The sequence below is a fragment of the Gekko japonicus genome, unplaced genomic scaffold (genome assembly GCF_001447785.1).
Source record: "Gekko japonicus isolate JY-2015 unplaced genomic scaffold, Gekko_japonicus_V1.1 scaffold25, whole genome shotgun sequence".
In the NCBI taxonomy this organism is placed as follows: domain Eukaryota; kingdom Metazoa; phylum Chordata; class Lepidosauria; order Squamata; family Gekkonidae; genus Gekko; species Gekko japonicus.
In genome coordinates, this window is record NW_015171502.1 from 596,450 (window position 1) to 622,850 (window position 26,401).

Below are 26,401 nucleotides of genomic sequence, written 5' to 3' on the forward strand. Positions count from 1 at the left end.
TACCACTGTATAACAGTTCTTTTTGTGTGGGTATGGTGTTGTACTGACATGAGGAGGTAATCTCATGGACGGGTAAATCACCTCGCCGAAAGGATCTCGACGAAAGCTGTACATGCAATTGCATCAAGATTGCCCTTTTGCAGCATGTGTTGGTAACACAAAGGGGAGAAAATAAAAGAATTTAGACTTTGCATTTCCCTCTGACTTTTAAGCAGTCAAAGTATTTCATCTATATCATGGTGCAGCAGAATGATATTGTGATTGGATAGCAGGCTGAGGCTAAGAGAGAATGGCTTGCCTACGGCGACCTAATTAGTTCACGAGATTCAGAGCGGGAATCCTTGATTCGCAGTGCCATCTCTTAGCAGCTAAGTTACTCTAGTGCAAATGAACCACGGGCATTGACAGACACAGCACACTCTGGGCACAAAGGACTCTGTACAAAATTTGAAGAATAAACAATGGAAGACCCATAATGCATTGGTTCCTCTTTGGAAGCGAGACCAAGTCTTTTAGAACTCCAATATCCAGGGAGGGTCACAAATCTGGAGACTTTTGGGGGGAACAAGCATTCTTACAGTGGAGCTCACCGGTGGCGGCGTCAGCTCAGGCGGCGGCTGGCGACGTGCGGCTGTCCGGCGAGCGGCGTGCGCTGCGCTCTTGAGGTCCGGCTTGGCTGCGCGGCTTAGGGTCGTTGTTTGGGAGGGCGAGCATCCCACCTTCGTCGCCACTGTTATGTAGTGGGTGGTCGCCCGTACAAACGATGGACTCCGTGGTGGTGCATAGCACGCTTTATTCAGTACACAACAAGAAGAAGGAACAAACGGCCGGCAGGCCAACTATATACAAACCTGGGGACGACCCCCTGGTCACCATTGGTGGGTTTGAATCTCCCGCCATGGTTCCCATTGGTTCCCCAGTGTAGGGCTAGGATCCTAGTCCCCATTGTTGTCCAGGACTGAAGCTCAGGTGTGTGTGCTGACCTCAGGTGGCGGTCAGTGGACACAACAGTTGCTAGGCGGCTCGGCTGGGTGTTGGGTTTTGTGCGTGTGTGAAGCTGATACCAGGCAAGCGTCACGCGGTATCCCATCCTGCCTCAACAATTACAAATCTCACTTTCAGATGAGGCAGCACGGGGCACTGGTTGAAGTGTTGGATTACGATGGGGAATTAAAATGTGGAATTCGCTGCCAGAGGTTGTAGTGATGGCCACAGGCATGGAGAGCTTTAAAAGAGGACTGGAGAGATTCCCAGAAGATGCATTTATCAGTGGTGACCAGTGTTCCCTCTAAGCTGAGTCAGTGTAAGCTACCTCACGGTTTTTTAGCCTCCGGCTCACACATTTTTGTCTTCGCTCAGGAAGGATGGCTCCAGAGCAGACTAAAGTATGCAGTAGCCAAATCGCTCGCTCACAACTTTAATGCCAGTAGCTCACAAACTAGAATTTTTGCTCACAAGACTCCACAGCTTAGAGGGAACATTGGCACTGGTGACTAAAGGGAAGCTCCAAGTTCAGAGGCAGTCAGCTTCTGAACCTCAGTGCCAGGAAGCAACTTCAGGGGAAGGCCTCGGCCTTGTTTCTTCGCCCTCCAGAGGAACTGGTTGGCCACTAAGTAAGACAGGATGCAGGACTAGATGAACCACTGGTCTGAACCAGCAGGGCTCTTCTGATGTTCTTATGAAGGCCTCAGCCTCTGTGCCCTGTTGTTGGCCCTCCAGAGGAACTGGTTGGACCAGACAGACCACTGGACTAGATGGACCGCTGGTCTGATCCAGCAGGGCTCTTCTTATGTTCTTAATAGGAGACGGCCTTGGCCTCCATGCCCTTTTGTTGGCTGTCCAGAGGAACTGGTTGACTAGATGGATCCTCACTGGTCTGATCCGGCAGGGCCCTTCTTACGTTCTTATCAGGAGACGGCTTCGGCCTCCATGCCCTGTTGTTGGCCGTCCAGAGGAACTGGTTGAGGCCGCTGTGTGAGACGGGATGCTGGACTAGATGGACCAGTGGTCTGATCCAGCAGGGCTCTTCTTTTGTTCTTGTATCACATTACGATCAAGGAGACCCGGGTTCAAATGCCCACCCTGACACGGAAGCTTACTGAGTGACTTTAGGCCAGTCACACTCTCTCAGTCTAACCTACCTCACAGGGTTGCTGTGCAGATACAATGGAGGAGAGGAGAACAGGGTAAGCCGCTTTGGGTTCCCGGTGGGGAGAAAGGGATATAAATGAAGCAAATCAATACATAAATGAACAAAGGAAATGCCTAGGAAGGGCGGGGTTTAGAGAGGGGAGGGACCGCAGCAGGGTATAATGCCACAGGCACCACCATCCAAAGCAGCCATTTCTCCGGGAGGAACTGATCTCTGCAACCTGGAGATCAGTAGTCATTCTAGAAGATCTCATCCGCCATCCGGAGGCTGGCAACTAGGGACGCCAACCTCCAGGTATGAAAGCTCATCTCCAGACCTCAGCTCTCAGTTCCCTTGGAGGAAATGGATGCTTTGGAGTGTGGACTCTGTGGCACTGTACCGCACTGAGGTCCCTGTCCTCCTCAGGCTCCACCCCCAAATCTCCAGGAGTTTCCCAACCTGGAGCTGGCAACCCTACCCCACCATCCCCCACCAGAGGCAAGCGGTGAACCCAGCAACCCTGCTGGGCAACCCAGGGATCGTTCTGTCGGTTCACCACGGCGCAAACAACCAACAGGCTTGTCATGCATGAAAGATGCGCACGCTCCTATCAAAATGGGTAGGCGTGTCAGTCTGTAGCGGTAGAAAAAAGCAAGAGTCCAATAGCACCTTAAGAAGAGAGACAGTTTGGGCGAACGGGGTTTGATTCCCCACTCCTCCGCTTGCAGCTGCTGGATGACCTTGGGCAAGCCACAAGTTCTGGCACAACTGTTCTGGAGAACCAGTTTGGTGTAGTGGTAAAGTGCGCGGACTCTAATCTGAGAGAACTGGGTTTGATTCCCCACTCCTCCGCTTGCACCTGGCTGGATGACCTTGGGCGAGCCACAGTTCCGGCACAGCTGTTCTGGAGAACCAGTTTGGTGTCATGGTAAAGTGCGCGGACTCTAATCTGGGAGAACTGGGTTTGATTCCCCACTCCTCCGCTTGCACCTGGCTGGATGACCTTGGGCAAGCCACAGTTCTGGCACAGCTGTTCTGGAGAACCAGTTTGGTGTCGTGGTAAAGTGCGCGGACTCTAATCTGGGAGAACTGGGTTTGATTCCCCACTCCTCCACTAGCAGCTGCTGGATGAACTTGAGCAAGCCATAGTTCTGTCAGAAGTGTTCTTGAAAAGAGCAGTTTCTCTCAGAACTGTCTCAGCCCCACCTGCCTCACAGGGTGTCTGTCGTGGGGAGGGGAAGGGAAAAGAGTTTGTAAGCCGCTCTGAGACTCCGAGTGAAGGGTGGGGTATAAATCCAATCTCCTCCTCCTCTTCTTCTCCTCTTAAAGACTAACAAAATACCCTGCCACAAGTGTTGGTGGTCCCCGGCCCAAAGGACAGCACCTTAGCCTTAGATATGTAAAATTTCCGGTTTTTTCCGGGTTTTTTCGGGGGGAAACGGAAATTTTCGGAAAAATTGAACAAATGCTACATTGGCATTTCTTTTGTTTTTTCTAGATTGAAAGTCATTCTGTTACTTTAGGAACATAAAATATGACTATGGACATTTTTACTTGGCATGAAATTATCACAACTAGCATATTAAAAAATATAGTGTATCCAAACAATTATTACAAACAGAATACCCACCCACATGCAAAAACAAAACTGAAACCTTTTTCTTTTCTTGTGACAATAGCACCTCCTAAAGGAAGAAATGCATCTTGTTCTTGCATTGGAGAGTTCAGTTTGTAACCTAGGACTTGCTTGTCCTCTGTGCACAGAAATTAGATCAATCTGACACCATACATATTTTTTAGAAATGATTTGGAAAATATTTGAACACCTTGTCTTAAAATATTTTATTCATCATGTTAAAATAAAATGTTCCATAATCAATTTTTTTTCTTTTTTCAATTTTTCCAATTTTTTGGGAAAAAAACAAAAAGGCTGCAGGAAAAAAACGGAAAAAACCGTTTTTTCCCCCGAATGTTTCCGGGTTTTTTCCAGGCCTTCACATCTCTACCAGAGCCACAGCCTTTTCAGCTCCAGCCTGGTGGAACGCTCTCCCAAGTGAGATCAGGGCCCTGCAGGACTTGTTACTGTTCTGCAGCGCCTGTAAAACAGAGTTGTTCCGCCAGGCCTATGGTTAAGGCAGCGGGTGTCTAACTACATCGGCCTCCCCTGCTCCACCTGGCATCATTTATTATGTGCTACTGCCTGTGGTCTACCACTTGCCGAGGATTTGGCTCACTGAGCATTCATACGGGTAGTCTCTCTTAGAATCTCCATTAATTGTGCTCATTGCCATCTGGTCTATTGTAGGTTTTACATTTGTCATTATGTCTTAGCTGTTTAAATTGTTGGAAAATTCTGTTGTTTAATTACTTGAACCCTGCTGTGCAGGGGTAGGGCAAGGAAGAAGAGGAAGTAGAAGAAAAGGAGCAGGAGGAGGAAGAGGAAGAAAAGGAATAGGAATTGGATTTATACCCCGCCCGTCACTTGCGTTTCAGAGCAGCTTACAATCTCCTTCCTTTCCTCTCCCACAACGGACACCCTGTGAGGTTGGTGGGGCTGAGGGAGCTCTTTGAGAACTGCTCTTGAAAGAACAGCTCTGAGAGAACTGTGGCTGGCCCCAGCTCACCCAGCAGCTACATGTGGAAGAGTTGGGAATCAAACCTGGTTCTCCCAGATTAGAGTCTGAGCTCCTAACCAATACAGCAAACCCAAACAAATAAATATAAGGTGCTGCTGGACGCCTGTTCTTTTCTACCTTCATATCGGAGAGGCTTTTTCTCCAACAGTGGCCAGTTCTGGCAGGCGCGTGCGGTATCCGTGGCCCAGCTGAGGTTTGTGTTTGAACAAATGTTTGTGAATGTAGTGTTACCGGGCCTCAGTTGCCACTGGGTTGCTCCCGAGGAAGTTTCTCTAGTGCTTGGAGTTGTCAAATTCCTGGAGATTTAGGGCTGCGACCTGGGGATAGTGAGGTTTGGGGAGGGACCTCAGTAGGGTAGAATTCCACAGAGTCTACCCCACAAAGCAGCCATTTTTCTCCTGTGGAAGCTATCTCTGTAGTCTCAAGATCAGTGGCGAATCTGGGAGATCTACAGATCAACCTTGGTTTCTCCTCAGGTGAGTCATCCTCAAGGGACAGTGGTGAGTGCTGGACAAAAACCCTAGAGACCGAAGTGTAAATCCGCATTTGGCAATGATGCTTATTTGACAACCTCAGCCTGGGCTGAGAGAATGGTTAACCTACCTCACAAGGTGGCGGTGGGGAGGATACAACAGAGAAGAGATACTTAATTTATACCACCCTAAGTTCCTCAGAGGAACAGCAGGATAAAAACGTTTGACAGAGAGACAGTTTTCCAGGATGGGAGCCTTTATAGACAGGCGGGGAAACTACAGGTGCCACAGCTGCCCCCCCCCAAAAAAAATCTCTAGTAAACATAAGAAGAACTTGTTGGCCACTCTGTGGATCAGACCAGTGGTCCATCTAATTCAGTATCCTATCTCATACAGTGGGTGACCTAGAGGCCGAGGTCTTCCCCTCAGAAAGAACACAAGAAGAGCCCTGCTGGATCAGACCAGTGGAACATCCAGTCCAGCATCCCGCCTCACACAGAGGCCTTAACCAGTTCCTCTGGAGGGCCAACAACAGGGCAGAGAGGCCAAGGCCTTCCCCTCACAAGAACATCAGAAAAGCCCTGCTGGGTCAGACCACTGAGGGTCCCTCTAGTCCAGCATCCTGCCTCACACAGAGGCCTGAACCAGTTCCTCTGGAGGGCCAACAACAGGGCAGAGAGGTCAAGGCCTTCCCCTGAGGTTGCCTCCTGGCTCTGGCATTCAGAGAATTAGTGCCTCTGAATGTGGAGGTTCCCCTCAGTCACCATGGCTGGCAGCCGCTGATAAGACCTCTCCTCCATGAATCTATCTAACCCCCCTTTAAAGCTGTTTATTCCTATAGCTATCACTACATCCTCTGGCAGCGAATTCCACATTTTAACCGCTCATTGTGTAAAGAAGTATTTCCTTTTGTCTGTCCTGAACCTACTGCCCATCAGCTTCACTTGATGCCCTCTATTTATATTTATTATCTATTATTATTTATTAATCACATTTATACCCTGCCCTCCCCACAATGCAGGCTCAGGACCTGTGGCACGACCTCATTTGGAACACTGTGTGCAGTTCTGGTTGCCGTGTCTCAAAAAGGGCATCGCAGAGCCAAAGAAAGCACAGAGGAGGGCGACCGAGATGATTAGGCGGTTGACGCACCTTCCCTGTGAGGAAAGGCCGAAGTGTCGGGGACTTTTTAGTTTAGAAAAGAGACAACTAAGGGGGGACATGATAGAGGTTTATAAAATTACACATGGGTTGGGGGGAGAGTTGACAAAGTTTTTCTCCCTCTCCCAAAATACTAGGGCGTCCAATAAAGCTGACGGGCAGTCATTTCAGGACAGACAAAAAGAAATACGTCTTTATAAGATATGAGTGTTTAAAATGTGGACTTCCCTGCCAGAAGATGTAGTGCTGGCCACAGGAACAGACAGCTGTAAAAGGGGATAAGGCAGATTCATGGAGGGCAGGTCTATCAGCGGCTACCAGCCATGGAGACTGAGGGGAACCTCCATGTTCAGAGGCAGTGAGCCTCTGGATCCCAGTGCCAGGAGACAACATCAGGGAAGGCCTTGGCCTCTCTGCCCTGTTGTTGGGCCTCCAGAGAAATTGGGTGGCCACTCTGAAAAGGAATAAAAGGAATACACAAGAAGGATTACAGTTTGTATGAAAAAAAAACAATAATAATGACAAATACACTGTAATGAAACACTAAATATTATGATGAGTATAGTTTGGTGGCAGTTTGGTGTGGTGGTTAAGTGCGTGGACTCTAATCTGGGAGAACCAGGTTTGATTCCCTACTGCTCCAATTGCACCTGCTGGATGACCTTGGGCAAGCTGTAGTTCTGATAAGAGCTGTTCTTGAAAAAGAGCAGTTTCTGTCAGAGCTCTCTCAGCCCCACCTACCTCACAGGGTGTCTGTTGTGGGGAGGGGAAAGGAAAGGAGTTTGAAAGCTGCTCTGAGACAGCTTTAGGTAGTGAAGGACGGGGTATAAATCCAATCTCTTCTCTTCTTCTCATCTAATTTCATTCCTATATAGATGAGAAGAAGAGAAGAGATTGGATTCCTCTGGATTCTTCTTGATTATTTTTCTGACCCAGACTTTTCATTATGACATTTCTATAATTAACTGGATTTGTATTTATTGTTATTTATGTATTTTATGTCTTGGTGTATATTTCTTTGTAGAATTATTTCACGATATTCATATATACATACTCATCATGATATTTAGCGTTTCATTACAGTGTATATGCCGTTATTATTGTTTTCACTCTGAAAAGGAGGCAGGAAAAAGATGGACCAGCGGTCAGATCCAGCAGGGCTCTTCTCTTTTTATCACATGCCTCCCTTTTATTATTTAGGATTCCAGCTGGCGGACCTCCCTCCCTTCTTCCCACTTCCCTGTGGGGTCAGAACCCCCTGACCCACTGCTGAAGGGGTCACTTGAAACACATCTGCTCTTCTCCCCCCTCCACAATAAACCCACCTCGGCCTTATCTCTCCCAGCAGAGAGGCAGGAAATGGAAGGCAAGCTTCCCGGCCCTCATTTCTCCCCACTTCCCACTTATGCCTTGCCTGCCCCTGCTGTGCCAATATTTTGCTTTTCCCTTCCGTGTTTGTTAGGTTAGAACAGGTAGGCTTCTTTTATTGCATTCACAGAGCAAACCAATATGTGTTTACTTAAGCCGCGGTCACACGGACCTCTTACCGCGCTAGTTTTCCCGCAGTTCTTCTATCCGCGACATTTTATATCGCTTGGAGGTGGTCAGACGGTCCCTCTGTCTTCTGCTTCACTCGCGCAAAGCACTGATTACACAGCGCGCCGTCCCTGCGGCGGCGCGGGTTTTTTAAAAAAACAAACCTGCGCATGCGCTTGTCTTCCCATGCGCTTGGGCGTACATTCAAACTAATTAAAAAGACCAAAATAAAAGCTAACACCTGTTTGCACATGCGCATAACTTAAACCGGAAACACAAAAAAAAAAGGAGGGGGGAGGGTAGCGCGGTCATGGCGGATTGCTGTCCAGATACCAAAACCGCGGATACAAAGCGCGAGATATCGGGAAAACACCTGGTCCAACGGGTGTCAGAAAACGCGGATAAAAAGAGTGGAAACCGCGGGATTCTGCCCGATTCGGTGCGGGAGGCGGGTTTGCCTATATGGACAGGAAACTTTAAAGCGCGAGGGATCAGCAGCGAAGCCCGCACTAAATGTCCGTCTGACCTGACCCTTAGAATGAAGTCCTCTGGGACTCAGCAGACCTTACTCCAAGAAAGTGTTCTTAGGATTGAAGCCTCTATTGTAACCTTAGCAGGATTCCACCCCAAGAAAGAATTTCTTTGTAGAATTATTCCTATAATATTTAGTGTTTCATTACAGTGTATTTGTCATTATTGTTTTTTTCATACACACTGTAATCCTTCTTGTGTATTCCTTTTACTCCAAGAAAGTGTTCTTAGGATTGAAGCCTCAATTGTAACATCAGAAGGATTCCACCCCACGCCTAGGGATGCCACCTTCCAAGTGGGTATGGAAAGATGTATGACACTGTGTGTATGACAGATGTAGAGGCTGCGGTGACTCAGAGGTCAAGACGCTGAGCTGCAGACTGGAAGGTCTGTAGTTTGGCAGTTCGAGAGCCGCATGCCGCGTGACAGAGTGAGCTTCCGTCTCTGGCCCCAACTCCTGCCAACCTAGCAGTTCGAAAGCAAGAAATTGCAAGCAGATAAATGCTTTGGTGGGAAGGTAACAGCGTTCCGTGTGCCTCGGCGGTTAGTCATGCTGGCCACATGACCACGGAAACGTCTTTGGACAGCGCTGGCTCGTCAGCTTGGAAACAGAGATGAGAACCGCCCCTTAGAATCGGATTCGACTGGCTTTCGAGCAAGGAAAACCTTTTTAGGCCCCGGTCACACGGGCAGGAAAATGTGGGGGGGAAGCGTGGCTGTTTGCCCCAGGGCAAAATAACGCGCGGTTTGCCCCGGGGCAAAATAACGCATGGTAGCAGCCACGAGGAACCAACAGCAGAAAAATAGCTCCATTGCGAGGTGGCAAAAACGTGCGCCTTCTCGTCCAGATGGTTCAATCGTGCGCTCGAAATGTTCTCTTCCGCAAAAAGATCGTAGCAATGCAAGTCTGAGAAAAGGGTTTTCACTTTGGGGGGATGCTAGTTTAAGGCACACTTTTTTGGCCGGGGTGTTTGTGTATGGATTCCGCTACTGCCATATTGCTTCAATGGGGAGTGAAACAGGAAGCGGGACAGATGACTCTCTCTCTGCCTAACAATGAGCGCCAGCTTTTGTTTACGAAATGCCAAGCTCTCTCCCGCACTTCCTTTGCTAACTTGGGAAGGCCTACGTGTCGAGGTTCAGGTACTGTGTACACTTTCTCTGTTTGACCTTTGCCCGAGGATATATACACGAGGTTGGGAAGCAACCGCCAGAGTAAGATTTGAACCCAGCTCTCCCAGTGAGTGCCGTTTAGGTAAAAGGTAAAGGTTTCCCTTGCTCGAAAGCCAGTCGAGTCCGACTCTAGGGGTGCGGTGCTCATCTCCGTTTCCAAGCCGAGGAGCCAGCGCTGTCCGAAGACGTTTCCGTGGTCATGTGGCCGGCATGACTAGATGCCAAGGCGCACGGAACGCTGTTACCTTCCCCCCGAAGCGGTACCTATTTATCTATTTGCAATTTCTTGCTTTTGAACTGCTAGGTTGGCAGGAGCTGGGGCCAGAGACAGGAGCTCACTCCGTCCTCCCTACAAAAGGTGAGAAAAGTCAGCGGTTTGTTCAGCTGGGGAAGCACGCCGGTCAACTGACCAGTAAAATAACGTCTACTAACTGGCAATTGTTTGGCTGTGGTCAAATATCATCAAATATCCGCTGAATCCAAACATGTCTGTGCAGACAGCAGCAGTGTTCCCTCTAAGCTGAGTTAGTGTGAGCTAGCTCACAGTTTTTTAGTCTCCGGCTCACTCATTTTTGTCTTAGCTCAAGAAAGATTGCTCCAGAGCAAACTAATTTTTTTATTTTATTATTTTATTTATTTATTCGATTTTTATCCCGCCCTCCCGCCGAAGCGGCTCAGGGCGGCTTACAACAATAAAAGCAGTACATTAAAATCACAATTTCCCCGCATTATAACATACACAAGACGGCGACTATAAAATGCTCCGTCTTCACCGCTCTCCGGAACTGGCGGAGATCCCGGAGGGCGCGGATCTCCTGGGGGAGCTGGTTCCATAATATTGGTGCTGCCAAGGAGAATGCCCTAGTTCTAGTAGATGTTAATTTGGCGTCCCTAGGGCCAGGGGGGACTAATCGATCCCGTGACTCAGATCTCAGTGCTCTCGGGGGAACATACGGGGGAAAGGCGGTCCCGCTGGTAGGCAGGCAGTAGACTAATGTATGCAGTAGTCAAATTGCTTGCTCACAACTTTAATACCAGTAGCTCACAAAGTAGATTTTTTGCTCACAGGACTCCACAGCTTAGAGGGAACATTGGGCAGCTCCCCCCTTTTAAAAATCTCATGATGGGTGTCATTTGTTGGCAGGAGTGAGGGGTCACTCCCCCAAATTTTGTTGCAAACAGTTTAGCAATACTTCTCCCCAAGCCCACCTGCTGTCACGGCAGGCATCTCCGAACAGGAAGATCGTTCACAGGGATACTAAAAAATGTCATGGGGTTTTATTCCACAGACCTGTTCTGCTAATGGTGGTGCCTTCCACAGGCACACGGAGTCTTTCTCGGTAAAATTAGTTAGCCATTATTGTCAAAGGTTTAGAAGGAGAAGAGACTGGATTTATACCCTGCCCTTCACTCGGAGTCTCAGAGCAGCTTACGGTCTCCTTTCCCCACAACAGTAGATGGGGCTGAGAGAGCTCTTTTGAGAACTGCTCATGAGAGAACAGCTCTGAGAGAACTTGTGACTGACCCAAGGTCACACCGGCAGCTACACATGGAGGAGTGGGGAATCAAACCCGGTTCTTTCAGATTAGAGTCCACGTTCCTAACTACTACACCAAACTGGCAGGATGCTGCAGACCTTTTCTGCTAATGGTGGCACCTTCCACCGACACAAGGAGCCTTCCCTGTCGAGGACCTTTTCTGCTAATGGTGGCACCTTCCACCGGCACAAGGAGCCCTCCCTGTCGAGGACCTTTTCTGCTAATGGTGGCACCTTCCACCGGCACAAGGAGCCCTCCCTGTCGAGGACCTTTTCTGCTAATGGTGGCACCTTCCACTGACACAAGGAGCCTTCCCTGTCGAGGACCTTTTCTGCTAATGGTGGCACCTTCCACCGGCACAAGGAGCCCTCCCTGTCGAGGACCTTTTCTGCTAATGGTGGCACCTTCCACCGGCACAAGGAGCCCTCCCTGTCGAGGACCTTTTCTGCTAATGGTGGCACCTTCCACTGACACAAGGAGCCTTCCCTGTCGAGGACCTTTTCTGCTAATGGTGGCACCTTCCACCGGCACAAGGAGCCCTCCCTGTCGAGGACCTTTTCTGCTAATGGTGGCACCTTCCACCGGCACAAGGAGCCCTCCCTGTCGAGGACCTTTTCTGCTAATGGTGGCACCTTCCACTGACACAAGGAGCCTTCCCTGTCGAGGACCTTTTCTGCTAATGGTGGCACCTTCCACCGGCACAAGGAGCCCTCCCTGTCGAGGACCTGTTCTGCTAATGGTGGCACCTTCCACCGGCACAAGGAGCCTTCCCTGTTGAGGACCTTTTCTGCTAATGGTGGCACCTTCTACTTAATGCTGCTAGTGGAACGGATCCACAGCATAGGCCCGATGTTCCTCAGCAAGTTAACTTTTTTGTAATTGGTATCAAATCTGTTGATTTACATATCTTTCTCTTTTGTTCTAACAAGGGTAGTTTTTAAAAAAATGTTGACTCTCTGAGTACTCAAATCTTTTTTGACTGTTAAAATGGTCAACCCTATGTTCCAGCGGCCTCGCCCTCCCAGTTCAGCGATGGCCTATCTCATTCTCCCAATACAACAAACATGGTGAACACCTACCAGTGATCATCTGCTGTGCATCATACGGTTCCATGTAACCATCGTTCTCCCCCAGTCTCTCGGCCTCTCGCTGCCCTTTGGTGCGCTTGGCATCGTACGGGTCGGCATAATCTTCCAGGATGATAACCTTGGTTGGGGACAGGAGGAGAGAAGAAAGGTGGCATTTAGAAACCTGTGGAGAATTGGGGGTGGGGCTCATTTGAGGCTCTCAACAAAGCAACCTTATTTCCCATATTTTTGATTGTTTGAGGCACACTTAATTTTGGAATTAAAACTGGAGACACGTCAAGCTTGTTCCTGAAAAGATCTGCTTCTACGGGGTACCTTCTCCCAAAGTCACCCTGCATGAGGCCCTCATCTGCATGTATTTCCTGAACAGAAAGAGACACAGCCAGGACAGGAAATCATACAGAGATGCAACAGGCAGACTCCTTGAAAAAAATGGAAACTCTGCTACAGAACTGAGATGATGATGATGATGATGATGATTATAGATTGGATTTATACCCTGCCCTTCACTCGGAGTCTCAGAGCGTCTTACAGTCTCCTTTCCCTTCCCCTCCCCACAACAAACACCCTGTGAGGTAGGCGGAGCTGAGAGAGCTCTGACAGAAACTGCTCTTTCAAGGACTGCTCTGACAGAACTATGGCTTGCCCAAGGTCATCCAGCAGCTGCAAGTGGAGGTGTGGGAAATCAAACCCGGTTCTCCCAGATTAGAGTCCGCGCACTTAACCATGACACCAAACCGGCCATTAAACTGCAATCCCTGCAAAATTGCTATGGAAATACCTTCCCGCAACCAGGCCTGTAGCCAGGATTTTGTGGCTTGTGGGGCAAAAGTTTTTTCTGGTGGGGCTGCCATTATTTGCCATGATGAAAGGGGGGGGGGGTTGGTGCGCGTCCCTCTCCCTTCCCTCCTGCAAGATTTAAAGGGGCCTTCAGCTGATCAGCAGGGAGCACGTGGTCTGCCAATCAGCCGGAGGGCCCTTTAAATCTTGCATGAGGGCGGGAGAGGGGCATGTATCCCTTTAAATGCTTCTGAGAAGAAGCAGGGGTGGTGCTTTAAGAAGCAGGGGGGCCTTTAAGGAAAGGGGCTGACCCTTTAAGGAAGGGGCGGAGCCCCTATAGCCCCACCATAGCTATGGGACCGCCCCCAACAGAGGCGAATGGAAAAAGCAACACAGCCAATCATCTAGAGATACAACAGGCAGCCCCCATCGAAGGCAGTCAGTTCTGCTATGAATCAGGAGGGACCGCATGTTCCAGCTACAGGTACCACAGAGACTGCACCCTCCCCGATCTTAAGACAGAAAAATATATTTTCTATAAAAAGGAGTCTATAGCATTTCCATAGATTTGTGCCTGAAGCCCGTAGCCCCAGCTTATCCCCGATTCAAGAAGAAGAAGAGAAGAGATTGAATTTATACCCTGCCCTTCACTACCCAAAGGAGTCTCAGAGCGGCTTACAACAGACACCCTGTGAGGGAGGTGGGGCTGAGAGAGCTCCTTCAAGGACTGTTCCTGAGAGAACAGCTCTGAGAGAACTTGTGACTGACCCAAAGTCACACCAGCAGCTGCAAGACGGAGGAGTGGGGACTCAAACCCAGTTCTCCCAGATTAGAGTCCGCACACTTAACCACTACACCAAACTGGCTCTCAAGGATAAGGATTCAAGGACATCCTCCTTTCCAGCCTTTCTAGGCTCAAAGCAAACCCCCCCCCCCCCAACTGTTCCGCCTTGTTCCGGCTCTGGATAATAAGAACCTTGTGATGTAGCCTGCAACAGAGAAGCCAGCCAGGCGCATTAGGATCAAGGGGATCAGGGAAAGAACAACACTCATATTCTTTGTCGTATAGATTAGCCATCCCTTCTTTGAAGGGGGTACGTCGGAATTAGGGAAGGAGACAGCAATAAAGCGCACGAACGACACATGGCAGAGAGTGCCACGGTGAGGTTAATTGGGTACCAGCAGCCGAAGCGGAGCAGACGTCCAATGTTGTCAGGAAAGAGTTGTCACAAAGTCATAAAGTTCTACGACTTTGGGGCCGCCGGGGAGAAGAAGGAAGAGTGTGGACTGCTCGGAATGGCCCCCCTCCAAAGTAGACACGGGGAGCAGCATTCCCTCTAAGCTGAGCTAGTGTGAGCTAGCTCACAGTTTTCTAGCCTCCGGCTCACACATTTTTGCCTTAGCTCAGGAAGGACGGCTCCAGAGCAAGCTAATTTATGCAGCGGCCAAATCGCTCGCTCACAGCTTTCATGCCAGTAGCTCACAAAGTAGAATTTTGCTCACAAGACTCCACAGCTTAGAGGAAACATTGCATGGAAGCCCTCAAAAGGCCCATCCTGCATCTAGCATTGGCTCCACTGTTTTACCCAACCCACACTGGAACAGGAAAAGACGCGGCTCAAAACCACGATCAAACACAGCGGGGCCAACGCCGTCCTGACTGCAGAGTCACCCCGAACAGTCACAAAATGGCCATAAATTTATGCAGAGACGGCTACCATATAACCGAGAGATCAAATGAAGTGAAACCGCCATAAAAAAAGGTGCTACCCGAAGGAGTATCAGAGCTGCTTACAATCTCCTTTCCCTTCCCCTCCCCACAACAGACACCCGGGTGAGGTAGGTGGGGCAGAGAGAGCTCTTTCGAGGACTGCCCCTGAGACAGCAGCTCTGAGACAGCAGCTCTGAGAGAACTTGTGACTGACCCAAGGTCAGTAGGGAATCAAACCTGGTTCTCCCTCGCTATCCTAACTGTAGAGGGGAATTTCTCTTTCAACGTGGGTTTGGAAAAGCAGCGGAGCGAATGCTAGACACAGACTAGGCCAAAAGGATGTGGCCCAAGAGGGACTCTTACCGTATCCTGCTTGGCCTTCTCGGGCTCAGGCGCAACTGCCGGAGTGGGACTCGGAGCGGTGGCCGGATAGCTTTTGCCGTTCTTGTCGTGAGCGTCCACTTTAATGAGCCGATTGATGTAGGTCCCACAGGCGGCGTTGCCCTTGGAGGTCCCCCGTGCCAGATCCTCCGCGGGGGGTCCGTCCACCCGGGAATTCTTGCGCATCTTCCCGGCCGCAGCTTGCAGAAGCCCTTGGAGGTTGTCCCTGGATAGCCTGCTGCCTCCGCCATCTTTCCCCGGCGCCAGCAGAGTCCGGGCACTGCCCAGTTCGGTGGCGGAGTCTTTGCGGTTCTTCCCAGGCAGCGAAGCCGTGCCCGGTTCGGCCAGAGCCAGGCTCTTGCGGGAGGCGCCGCTCGGCTTGCCCGCATTGGCGCCGCCTGGTTTGGTGCGTTCCGAGGCGGTCTTCAGGTTGGAAGGGAACTCTTTGAACCATTTGGCCGCCATGGTGGCAAAGGGCACTGGCTGGTAACAGGGTCACGGCCCAAGACAGAGGCACGGCGGGAGGAGGATTTGCGGCCTACCCGGAGGCTGGCACAGGCTGGAACTGGAGGCCAAGATACAGGCCGGTGCCAACCTAGGAGAGAAGGCGCGTGCCCCACGAGCCAGCCACGCCGCTCAACGTCGGGCAGAGAAAGAACAGGCAGAAGCCAGCGACAGGAGAGTAGGAAAGGCATTCCCCGGGCCAGGAGGTCAGGAGCCGGCCAGGATTGGGGCCAAACCGGACACCCCCCACCCACCTCCTCCCACCCTTCTCTTGGCCAGAAATAGGAATTTCTGATACTGAGACTGACTAAAAAGGGAAATCTACCAGTGGAGAGGGGCACCAGAATGCAGGGACTTACACGAAGGGGGGCCACGATTTGGAAATCAAATGAGAGACAGCGGGAGGGTGAAGAGGGATACTTGGAAAGGGGGGGTTAAGGGGGCAGCCCTGGCTTCTTGCACCCCTCTCTCCAGTGGGTAGGCACAGTTGGGATCTGTCTAATTTAGCCAAGAGGATCAAAGGAGGTCCCTGGGGGGACGACTAGACAGATTTTGTCAACGTTTCAGACAAATCTACCCCCCAGAGAAAGGAGGGGGAAAGAAGAGGCCTCTTTAAACCTGTAAAAAATGTGCTGGTGGTGGTGGTTCTTCCCAAGGTGGGGCCAGAGCTGTAGTTTCCTCGATCGTCACCCCAGAGAGGTGCAGAAAGAAGGGGGGGGGGTTCCCTCTCTCAAATAATTCAGGTTTGGGGAGCAGAAAGAAGGGGCGACGGCTACCAAGTCTCTTACCTACTGGGGATGTGGTCAGTTTAGACGGGATGGCGTCTTAGAGGGGGGCCGTCATTACTCTCTCACCCCCGGGTGGGGGGCCAAAGGAGGCTCCTGCATGGTGACCCTGCGCTCCAGATCTACGGGGAAAGGCCTCTCCAAAGCGCCGGGAACAGCCGTCGGCTCCCTTCCCGCCCCGAGGTGCCTCTCCGGCTGGCGGACGAGGAAGGCGAGAGGACGGCCGGCGCCGCTCCGCTCCAGCCTCCCCGCCCAGATCCGGAGGGGATGGCCTGGCCAAGTCTGCTGCAGGGGGCTTCGACATGGAGAGGGGGTGTTGCGCACACAGGCGGCCGCGGCGCGCGACTGGAGGCCGGTGCGCGCAGTTTGCGCCCCCGCCCGCGCAACGGAGCCGCTTTCCTCCGATGCACATCTGGAGTCTGCATTCCAAGCGTGGGATTCGGCACGCGTAGCCACCCCTGACCCATCTTTTCCCTTCCTTATCTATTTCTATCTGTGTCAATCATAAATGAAACCAACGGAAGTGGTCGATCTCTGCATGGTTTATTTATTTTCATTTATTTATTTTATTTCTTCATATTTATAGCCCCCCCCCGACCTCTCATTTATTAAAGTATTATGCATATTTCATTTTTATTGACCGCACCGGAAAGAGCTTTTTTGCAAGGGAAATAACAGCGGTAAATGCCTCGAAATGGGGGGGGGGGGGGGGGGAGAATACAAAACAGACTCTTTTACAAAGAATTCTGCATTTGAATGAATGAACCGCCAAGAACCGTAAAAGATGGATCCTGGCTTGCGAGCTCAGTACTCAGCGCTGAAAACCAGGGCTGGTTTGTCCCGTTTCCCCTCCCTTTAACAACTGGCGCGGACAGGCAGGAATCCAACAGGTGGCGCCAAGCCGGTAAACTGCACCCGCCGGGTTTCCGCCTGCCGACTTGCGTCCTGAATCTTTGCAAAGAATCATTCTAGTAAGAATATGTCTTTTTCAACCCATTAACCCATTGAGGGCAAACTTTAAATGAACCCGTTCAGTATGCAATTGCTTTCCGGAGAGTAAGACCCACCGAGCACAACGTGACTTACTTCTGAGTAAACGAGCACTGGGTCTCAGGTTCTCTGCCCTTCGAGGCCATCCGTCTACTCTATCCGGCATGGGGGAGTGTCCCTAAAGTCCCTGAAAGAGCAAAATGATCGTGCATAGGATCGAACCACGCGCCTACATGCTTCGGAAGTCTGATGGGAAGCGTGCAGTTTACTTGAGTGTAAAGTCTCGCGTGCCTCAAGTTTGTAGGGAAGGCTAACAGCCGAGAAGGTTCCAAAATAAACCCAATCCGCCCCTTACAGTGCTTGTGCTTCCTTAGGTAAAGGTAAAAATTTCCCTTGCTAGAAAGCCAGTCGAATCCGACTCTAGGGTTGCGGTGCGCATCTCCGTTTCCAAGCCGAAGAGCCAGCGCTGTCCAAAGACATTTCCGTGGTCATGTGGCCGGCGTGACTAAACAAAGTAAATCTTGCTGAATTGGACTGAAAAGTGAAGTACGCATAGCAACTGATTGCAAGGGTACTATACAATAGATGCAAACCAGCGTAATATATCCCCCCCCCCAAGCTGTGGAGTCTTCTGAACAAAAATTCTACTTTGTGAGCTCCTGGGATTAAAGTTCTGAGCAAGCGATTTGCCTACTGCATAAATTAGTTTGCTCCGGAGTCATCCTTCCGGAACTAAGACAAAAATGTGTGAGCCAGAGGCTAAAAAACACAGCTAGCTCACACTAACTCGGCTTAGAGGGAACACTGCCCCCCCCCCCAAAGTGTGTTTTTCAAATGAATCACTTTTTACATGCCTTGTTTAAAAAACTCAAAACGACCCCACCGCGTCATCTGTCAGGGAAGAGAGAAAAAGAGGACGACTTGATATCAATTATTTCCTAGGGCTTCTCGCTTGGAATCGTTCCTTCTGGGGGGTGGGGGGAGATGCTTTTTAATTCATTGCGATGCCGGACTTGAGGTTGGTGAACTCGACAAAACCCGGCGCGTTTGCGGGCAGCGGATTAATAATGCCCCGCCCCACCCCAATTTCCATTAGAAAAAATAACCTGGCACATCCGTTGGTTAACTCTTTTTTATTATCTTTATGTTAAATTCGCTGCTATTCACAGGCCCCACTACCGACTGCTTTAATCCATTAGCTAGATTTCTTGCGACTCTAACTAGCCCTTCCTGACGACTAACCTCCCCCCACACCTAAAAGTAATAGTCGAGGAAGTCTTGTTGCAATGTATCCGAAGTGTGCATGCACACGAAAGCTGAGACCCAGAATTAAAACTTTGTTGGTCTTAAAGGGTGCCATTGGATTCAGACTTTGTTCTGTTGCTTCAGACCAACACCAGTAACCACCTGATGAATCTGGCATTTCAAGACCTCTTTGCACAAAACGCGTAAACATTTGCCATTTCTGTATTAAAAGCGGGATTCTTTTCGGTGCACGGAAGGAAGCGAGGCGTTTGGCTCAGGTCCCATCCGACTTTTACACACACACCCCCGAAGCGCTTTGCAGTTGCCCCGATCCCGCCCCTTTTCTGTCCCAAGCGCAAAATATCCTCCAGATCCGATCTCGGCTGCTGCAAATTTCCTTGCTCTCCGGCCTGTCTATATTTGGCAAGGCAATGGTTTTGAGCCCCTTCGTTTACGAAATGGCCAAAGCAGGGTTTACTCGGAAGTCCCGCAGAATTCATGTCATGGGGGGTGCATAAGGATTGCAGCAACCTTGGCGTCCTATTCAATGGATCGGACTTTCTCCCGGGTAAAAAGCGTACTCAGAATTAGAACTTCGTACACATTTACTCAGAGGTACCCGTTCAGCTGAGTTTTAATAAATGCACGGCTAGGTTTGCAACGGTGCGGTACGGTGATCCTATGCAAGCCCGGGGGAAATTCAAATGGGACCGTACCGATCCTATGCAAGCCCGGAGGAGTTCAAATGGGACGTGGACTCTTAAGAAAAAGGGCGCGCGTGGGATCGCCACCGTGCAGCCTCGGCTGGAGGCTTCATTTACTCCGAAGTAAACCTCAAGTGGTTAAGACGCTGAACTGCAGGCTGTGGAAGGTCAGTAGTTCAGCAGTTCGAGACCCGAGTGTGCCGCATGACGAAGTGAGCTCCCGTCTCTAGTTCCAGCTCCTGCCAACCTAGCAGTTCGAAAGCAAGACATTGCAAGTAGATAAATAGGTACCACTTCGGTGGGAAGGGAACAGCGTTCCGTGCGCCTTGGTGTTTAGTCCTGCCGGCCACATGACCATGGAAACGTCTTCGGACAGCGCTGGCTCTTCGGCTTGGAAACGGAGATGAGCACCGCAACCCTAGAGTCGGACTCGACTGGCTTTCGAGCAAGGGAACCTTCACCTTCACAAACCGAACTACGTTCGCTGAAACTGACCATCGGGTGTATTTGCATACGATAGGCGGACACTCCGAGCTGCATTTGCGCGGGTCCCTTTTAACGTGGGCAGATTAAAAAAAGAGAGAAAAGGATGGGTGCGCATGCGCAAGAATAGCACGTGGCGTGTTGCTGGGAAGCTCGGCTAAAGCGCTGTGGTTTTGCGTCTGCCTGTTTCAACGGTGAGAAATGTAAAGCCCCCCCCCCATACATGAAAGGAGGGGGGCACGGTTGTCCGTTAAATGAGCAATTTGGGATTGCAGGTTGATTCCCCCCTTAACTGGTTGTACAGAAAATATCCCTTTAATTTGTAATGGGGGGGATTGTACTTGGGGGGAGATGGTCTTGTAATTCTGCCCCCCCCCCCGACCGTGTTGAGTTTCCTTTCTCCTGTTTTATTACATTGTTTTCCATTACTTTCTCAGGGGGAGGGTAGAGCAAGGGTCGCCGACTCTTGGTTGGGAAACGTCTGGAGATTTGGGGGTACAGCCTGGGGTTTAGGGAGGGAGCTCCGTTTGGGAATCAGACCATAGACGCCACTCTCCAAAGTTGCTCTTTCCTCCCTGGGAACTGACCTCTGTAATTTGGAAGTCAGTTGAACAAACAGAGAGAGTCCATTAGAACATAAGAGAAGCCAATGTTGGATCAGGCCAAAGGCCCATCTATTTTATTGTGTACACCTGTGGCAGAAGGCAGAAACCGGATCTTCCCTCAGCTAGATTTTCCCTCATGAAAATCATCATTATTCAAGATCAATTTAAGAACATAAGAGACGCCAATGTTGGATCAGACCAAAGGCCCATCCAGTCCAACACTCTGTGTCACACAGTAGCCAAAAATACCAGGGGCCATCAGGAGGTCCAGCAGTGGGGCCAGGACACTAGAAGCCCTCCCACTGTTGCCCCCCCTCCAAGCACCAAGAATACAGAGCATCCCTTGTCCAGTACACCTTTAAGACCAACAAAGTTTTATTCAAGGGTATGTAAGCTTTTGTGTGCAAGGCACACTTTGTTTCCAATGGGCAATCCTGTCCTTCCTTTAAGTACATCCCCTTTTTCAGATACATTGGAAGGGTAGGGAAGGTTTGAACTTATAGACAGTTAACATGTAACATGATGAAGATGTGCGAAGACAAAACGAAGGTTATAAGGTCAACAGTTGAAAAGCAATAAATATGTCAAAATAGCAGATAAATGTGTAAAGGTATGTTTTCTAATTGTGGGAAGTAAACTGGTACTCTCCATTTTGCTTATTTGCTCAGCCCAAGAACCTGAGGGAAGGAATAGGATTGCCCTTAAACCCTTGAAAATGGCACAGCCAGGAAGAGGGAAAACATGAAAGCCCTTAGTTGTTTGTACAGCACTTATGAGCCTCTTAAAAATATAGTTCTTTTAATGCAGTTAATGGGTGAGACAGATCTTTCTACAAACCTGAAAATGGCCTCCGGTTTGCAGAAAAACCTGAAGTCTAAAAAAACAAGGGGATTCCCTCAGTGGCTGTTGCTAGGCAGCCCACAGTATTCTGGGCTGGCTTTTTCTGGCTAGGGTAGCCAGCTCCTGGTTGGGAAATTCCCGGAGGTTTTGGGGTGGAATCTGGGGAGGGGAGGGTGCTGCAGCCTGTTGTGGCTGCAGGTAGAGCCTCTGTGTTCAGGGGCAGCCTATCCCAGTCCTGAGATGTTGAGTGGAAAAGACAGAAGGAGGCTGCTGTCTTTGCACCCTGGCTTATATGGACTTCTTGGAGGTGTCTAGCTGGCCATTATTGGAAACAGGATGCTGGACTATAAACAGATCTTTGGCTGATCTAGCAAGATGGTTTCTAGCTGTAGGTCCCGCCTCTCAGGGGCATCACTCTGCCTTTTACTGCTGCGTGTAGTGGGGACAGGTGAAGCTTTGCCTCCTGAATAAAAATGGACGCATGGGGACTTAAAAAGATTGTACTTACAGTCTAGTATTTTCCTAATAGAGACCTGCTGTATGTTCACTTTCTTCCATTGTATGCTGTCAACACTCTGGGGTATGTTGGCCACAGTTCTCGCTAAGCTGCAGCAGGGGGTGCAGGCACCCAACATTTTAGAATGCAGCTCAGAGGAATTTAGCTTCAACTCACATTTTTTCCCTTCCATAGGAAACAATGGATTAGGGCACCTACTTCTGGGGCCCATAGAATTGGGCCCCTGGTCCAGTCTTTTCAAAATGGGGGGGGGGGGTTGAGGAGAGGCACGAACAGCTATGCTGCAAATTTGATGCCTCTACCTCAAAAAACAGCCCCTCCCCCCGAGCTCCAAATACCCCTAGATCAATTCCCCATTATAGCCTATAGCCTTTCGTGTAACGAAATTTGACTTGGTTCTGTTTTCTCTTATAATGTTTAAATTATTCTTAAAATATAGTTTCAATTTAGTTTAAAAGAATTCATGCTGACATTTTTACAAGGTTCTGGAAATAATCTTCAAAAAATAATTTATGCAGTAGTCAAGTGTAAACTCGCTCACAACTTTAACACTACTAGCTTTTTTTTGCTCGTGAGGTAGAATTTTTGCTCACAATTCTGTGGAGCTTAGAGAGTTCATTGAAGAAGAAGAGATTGGATTTATACCCCGCCCTTCACTACCCAAAGGTGTCTCAGAGCGGCTTACAAACTCCTTTCCCTTCCCCTCCCCACAACAGACACCCTGTGAGGGAGGTGGAGCTGAGAGAGCTCTGAGAGAAACTACTCTTTTTCAAGGACAGCTCTTATCAGAACTAGGGCTTGACCAAGGTCGTCCAGCCAGGTGCAAGTGGAGGAGTGGGGAATCAAACCCGGTTCTCCCAGATTAGAGTCCGCGCACTTCACCACTACACCAAACTGGCTCTCGATTGATTGCTGCTTCTGTCCATAGAGGTTCACCTATGCTCCATGAATCTACACTCCTCTGACCTGGCCTTCTTGTTATCCAAATGTAGCTGGTCAGATTGTTCTTAGTGCTCACGGGCAGGGTGGGAAGAGGATAGCTGTCGGCCTCCTGCTTCTTTCCTGCATCCACTTTTCAGGTGTGTACTACCGCTGATCACGGAGGCTGCAGTTCACAGTCCTAATCGATGTAGTTAAGTGGCAGTTGACAGATATCCCATCAAAGGTGGATTTCAGAATGCGGCGCCAGAGGATTGCTGTCCAGCCGCAGAGTTCCCATCTCATCCCCCGTGCGTTTCAGCATCTGTGTAAAGCCGCCGGGAGAGGTCATGGGGACCTTCGGGCTACGCTGCCCCTCTACTTTAAAGTAACGTTCTTGGTTTGATTTCTAGGTTCCGTGTTCCTGGAATCCCTTGAGACATGTGAGTATTGGGGAGCGGAGGGTGTCAACGCAAGTGTGGGGGAAAGAACTTTTTTAACAACCCCAGCGGGCAAGGTTTCAAGTTCATCAGACGCTGGGGAGACAGAACCGCGTCACTGCCACTTTGCGGCGCTTCCTGAGGTCTTTACCTAGCTTGAGCTCGTTCGAGCCTTTCTGCGAGGAGCTCGGAGTCTTTCCTCCATTTTACTGTGGTCCTTGCTGCAATGTCCTTCTTGGGCCTAGTAGAGGTATTCAGCTGCTGTTCCTTGATTCTTTTCCAGTTGACCAATGCAGTGGCTCATAATTTCTCCCCAGAGTGCAGGAGAGAAGGTGGATGTGTGGGAGGGAGGGAGGGGGATGGTGATGGGGAGATAGAGGTGGGAGGTGCTGAGTCGTCAGCTATGGTAGCAAAGCAGTGTGGTGAAGCAGAGCAGGGGTCCCCAACACGGTGCCCGTGGGCAGTATTGTATCTGCTAATACTTTCCTGGCATTCAAAAAGTTGGGGTAGAGATGTAAAATTTCCGGAAATTTTGGAGCTCAGAAAAATCCCGTTTTTTTCCGGGGGGAAATGGAAATTTTTGGAAAAATTGAAAAAAATGCTACATTAGCATTTCTTTTGTCTTTTCTAGATTGAAAGTCATTCTGTTACTTTAGGAACATAAAATATGACTATGGACATTTTTACTTGGCATGAAATTATCACAACTAGCATATTAAAAATATAGTGTATCCAAACAGTTATTTCAAACAGAATTTTGAAATAATTCCCACATGCAAAAACAAAACTGAAACTTTTTTATTTTCTTCTGACAATCGTACCTCCTAAAGGAAGAAATGCATCTTGTTCTTGCATTGGAGGGTTCAGTTTGTAACCTAGGACTTGCTTGTCCTCAGTGCACAGAAATTAGATCAATCTGATACCATATATATATATTTTAGAAATGATTTGGAAAATATTTGAACACCTTGTCTTAAAATATTGTATTCATCATGTTAAAATAAAATGTTCCATAATCAATTTTTTTTCTTTTTTCAATTTTTCCAATTTTTCAGGAAAAAAACCAAAAAGGCTTCAGGAAAAAAACGGGGAAAAAACATTTTCCCCCCGAATTTTTCCGTTTTTTTCCCGGGCCCTCACATCTCTAGGGTGGGGCCAGATTGGGGTTTTGCCCAGCAGGGCTTCTGATTGGCTCACTCAGATGATGGGTGGTGCAGATTTTTTAAAAAATGCTTTGATGGCAGCTGCCGCCACAGTATGGGGATCTTCGCTGCATTTCTGAAGGTAAGTTATTTGTATGCAAGAAAATATTTTTAAAACAGTGTGTTCATTTGAAAATAAACTCACTCCCAGACATTTTGTGTCTGGAATCATAGAGTTGGAAGGGACCACCAGGGTCATCTAGTTCAACCCCCTGCACGATGCAGGAAATTCACAAATACTTCCCCCCCACACATACACACCCAGTGACCCCATCTCCATGCCCAGAAGGTGGCAAAAAACCTCCAGGATCCCCAGCCAAACTGGCCTGGATAAAAATTGCTTCCTGATCCCAAAGTGGCGATCGTCATTTCCCTAGGCGTGTAAGAAAGGGCCACAAGAACTAAGCACTGGTGCAGCCCTTCCTACCCTCCCTTTTATGATCTGCCTAAGTTCACAGAATCAGCGGTACTGTCAGATGTCCATCTAGCCTCTGTTCGAAAACCTCCAAAGAAGGTTGTCACCATATCCTGCGGCAGCCATTTTGTAGTTGGTCCTACCACCCTGTGGCAGCCATTTTGTGGTTGTGCTTACATCCTGTGTCAGAATTCCAAAGGTGCCTACAGGCTCAGAAAGGTTGGGGACTCCTGAATTACATTGTCTGACTAGATCCAAAGAGACCAGAGTGGTGTTCAGCTGTGAGGCTGGCTGGCTGTCATCCAGCTGTCCGTTCGCTCAATCTGGCCTACCTTATAAGGTTATTGTGAGGTCACTGTGAGGGAGATGAGAATACATGCTACTGTGCTTGGTGGAAGGAAAAGACAGAAATTTGAGAGATCAGGCTGCTGAATATTAGCAGTTTCAGTGTTATTCCACAGTCTTTCTTTTAGCGGTGAATTAAAGTTGCTTTTACCGCCCCCCCAACCAACCTCCACAGCTTCATGACCTTATAGAAACACTGACCACTGTTTAATTGTGAACTTCCAGTCCTGCGTCCATCCGACAGTGCTTGAAATGTTGATAGCTCGTGGCTGCACCTAACACAAAAGCAGCTGCTGATTTGGTAGTGTCAGAATTTTCCAGCAACTAATCGTTTGGGGGAGCAGGAATCTGCCTTGGGTTGGTGCAATGATGGCTGCTGTCTTTAAAAGGAAAATCCGACCAATTCATGAAGGATTGATCTATCACTAACTTTTAGCTGTGATGTCTAACAGCGGAACGACCATGTTCGGAGGCAGCCTACCATTGAATGCCAGTTGCTGGAAGGGTTAACACTGGTGGCCTTCCACTTGAAACAGGATGCTAGACTGGATGGAATTTTTGTCTGATAAGAAGAGCCCTGCTGGATCAGACCAGTGGTCCATCTAATCCAGCATCCTGTCACACACAGTGGCCATCCAGTTCCTCTGGAGGGCCAACAACAGGGCAGAGAGGCTGAGGCCTTCAGAAGAACATAAGAAGAGCCCTGTTGGATCAGACCAATAGTCCATCTAGTCCAGCATCCTGTTTCACACAGTGGCCTCAACCAGTTCCTCTGGAGGGCCAACATCAGGGCAGAGAGGCAGAGACCTTCCCCTGATAAGAGCATACGAAGAGCCCTGCTGGATTACACCAGTGGTCCATCTAGTCTGGCATCCTGTCACACACAGTGGCCAGCGAGTTCCTCTGGAGGGCCAACAAGAGGGCATAGAGGCCGAGGCCTTCCCCTGATGTTGCCTCCTGGCTCTGGGATTCAGATGTTTAGTGCCTCTCTGGGGGTTCCCCTTGGTCACCATGGTTAGTAGTCACTGATTGACCTCTCCTCAATGAATCTATCTAATCCCCCTTTAAAGCTGTTTATTCCTGTGGCCATCCTCTGGCAGCGAGTTCCACATTTAAATCACTGTCCGGGTAAAATAGTGTTTCCTTTTGTCCGTCGTGAACCTACTGCCCATCAGCTTCATTGGATGCCCTTGAGTTCTAGTATTTTGGGAGAAGGAGAAAAATGTCTCTGTCAACTTTGGCCTCCATGCCAGCTTCCCATGGCCTTCC

General features: G+C 49.4%; 2 protein-coding genes across 2 annotated transcripts in view; one reads left to right on the top strand and one right to left on the bottom strand.

The window, feature by feature from the left end:
- Positions 1 to 15,769, bottom strand: part of SHE (Src homology 2 domain containing E) — a 39,929-nt gene extending 24,160 nt beyond the window's left edge. Inside the window, exons 1-2 of the mRNA XM_015419144.1 lie at positions 15,122 to 15,769; positions 12,259 to 12,385 (exon numbers count right to left, since the gene is read on the bottom strand). Of these exons, the coding sequence (XP_015274630.1) occupies positions 12,259 to 12,385; positions 15,122 to 15,604 (610 nt within the window). The 5' untranslated portion in view covers positions 15,605 to 15,769. The remainder of the gene's footprint in view (positions 1 to 12,258; positions 12,386 to 15,121) is intronic.
- An 8,658-nt stretch (positions 15,770 to 24,427) lies between these two features.
- TDRD10 (tudor domain containing 10) overlaps positions 24,428 to 26,401 on the top strand; it is a 46,809-nt gene continuing 44,835 nt past the window's right edge. The window contains exon 1 of the mRNA XM_015419099.1: positions 24,428 to 24,454. Within this exon, the coding sequence (XP_015274585.1) occupies positions 24,428 to 24,454 (27 nt within the window). The remainder of the gene's footprint in view (positions 24,455 to 26,401) is intronic.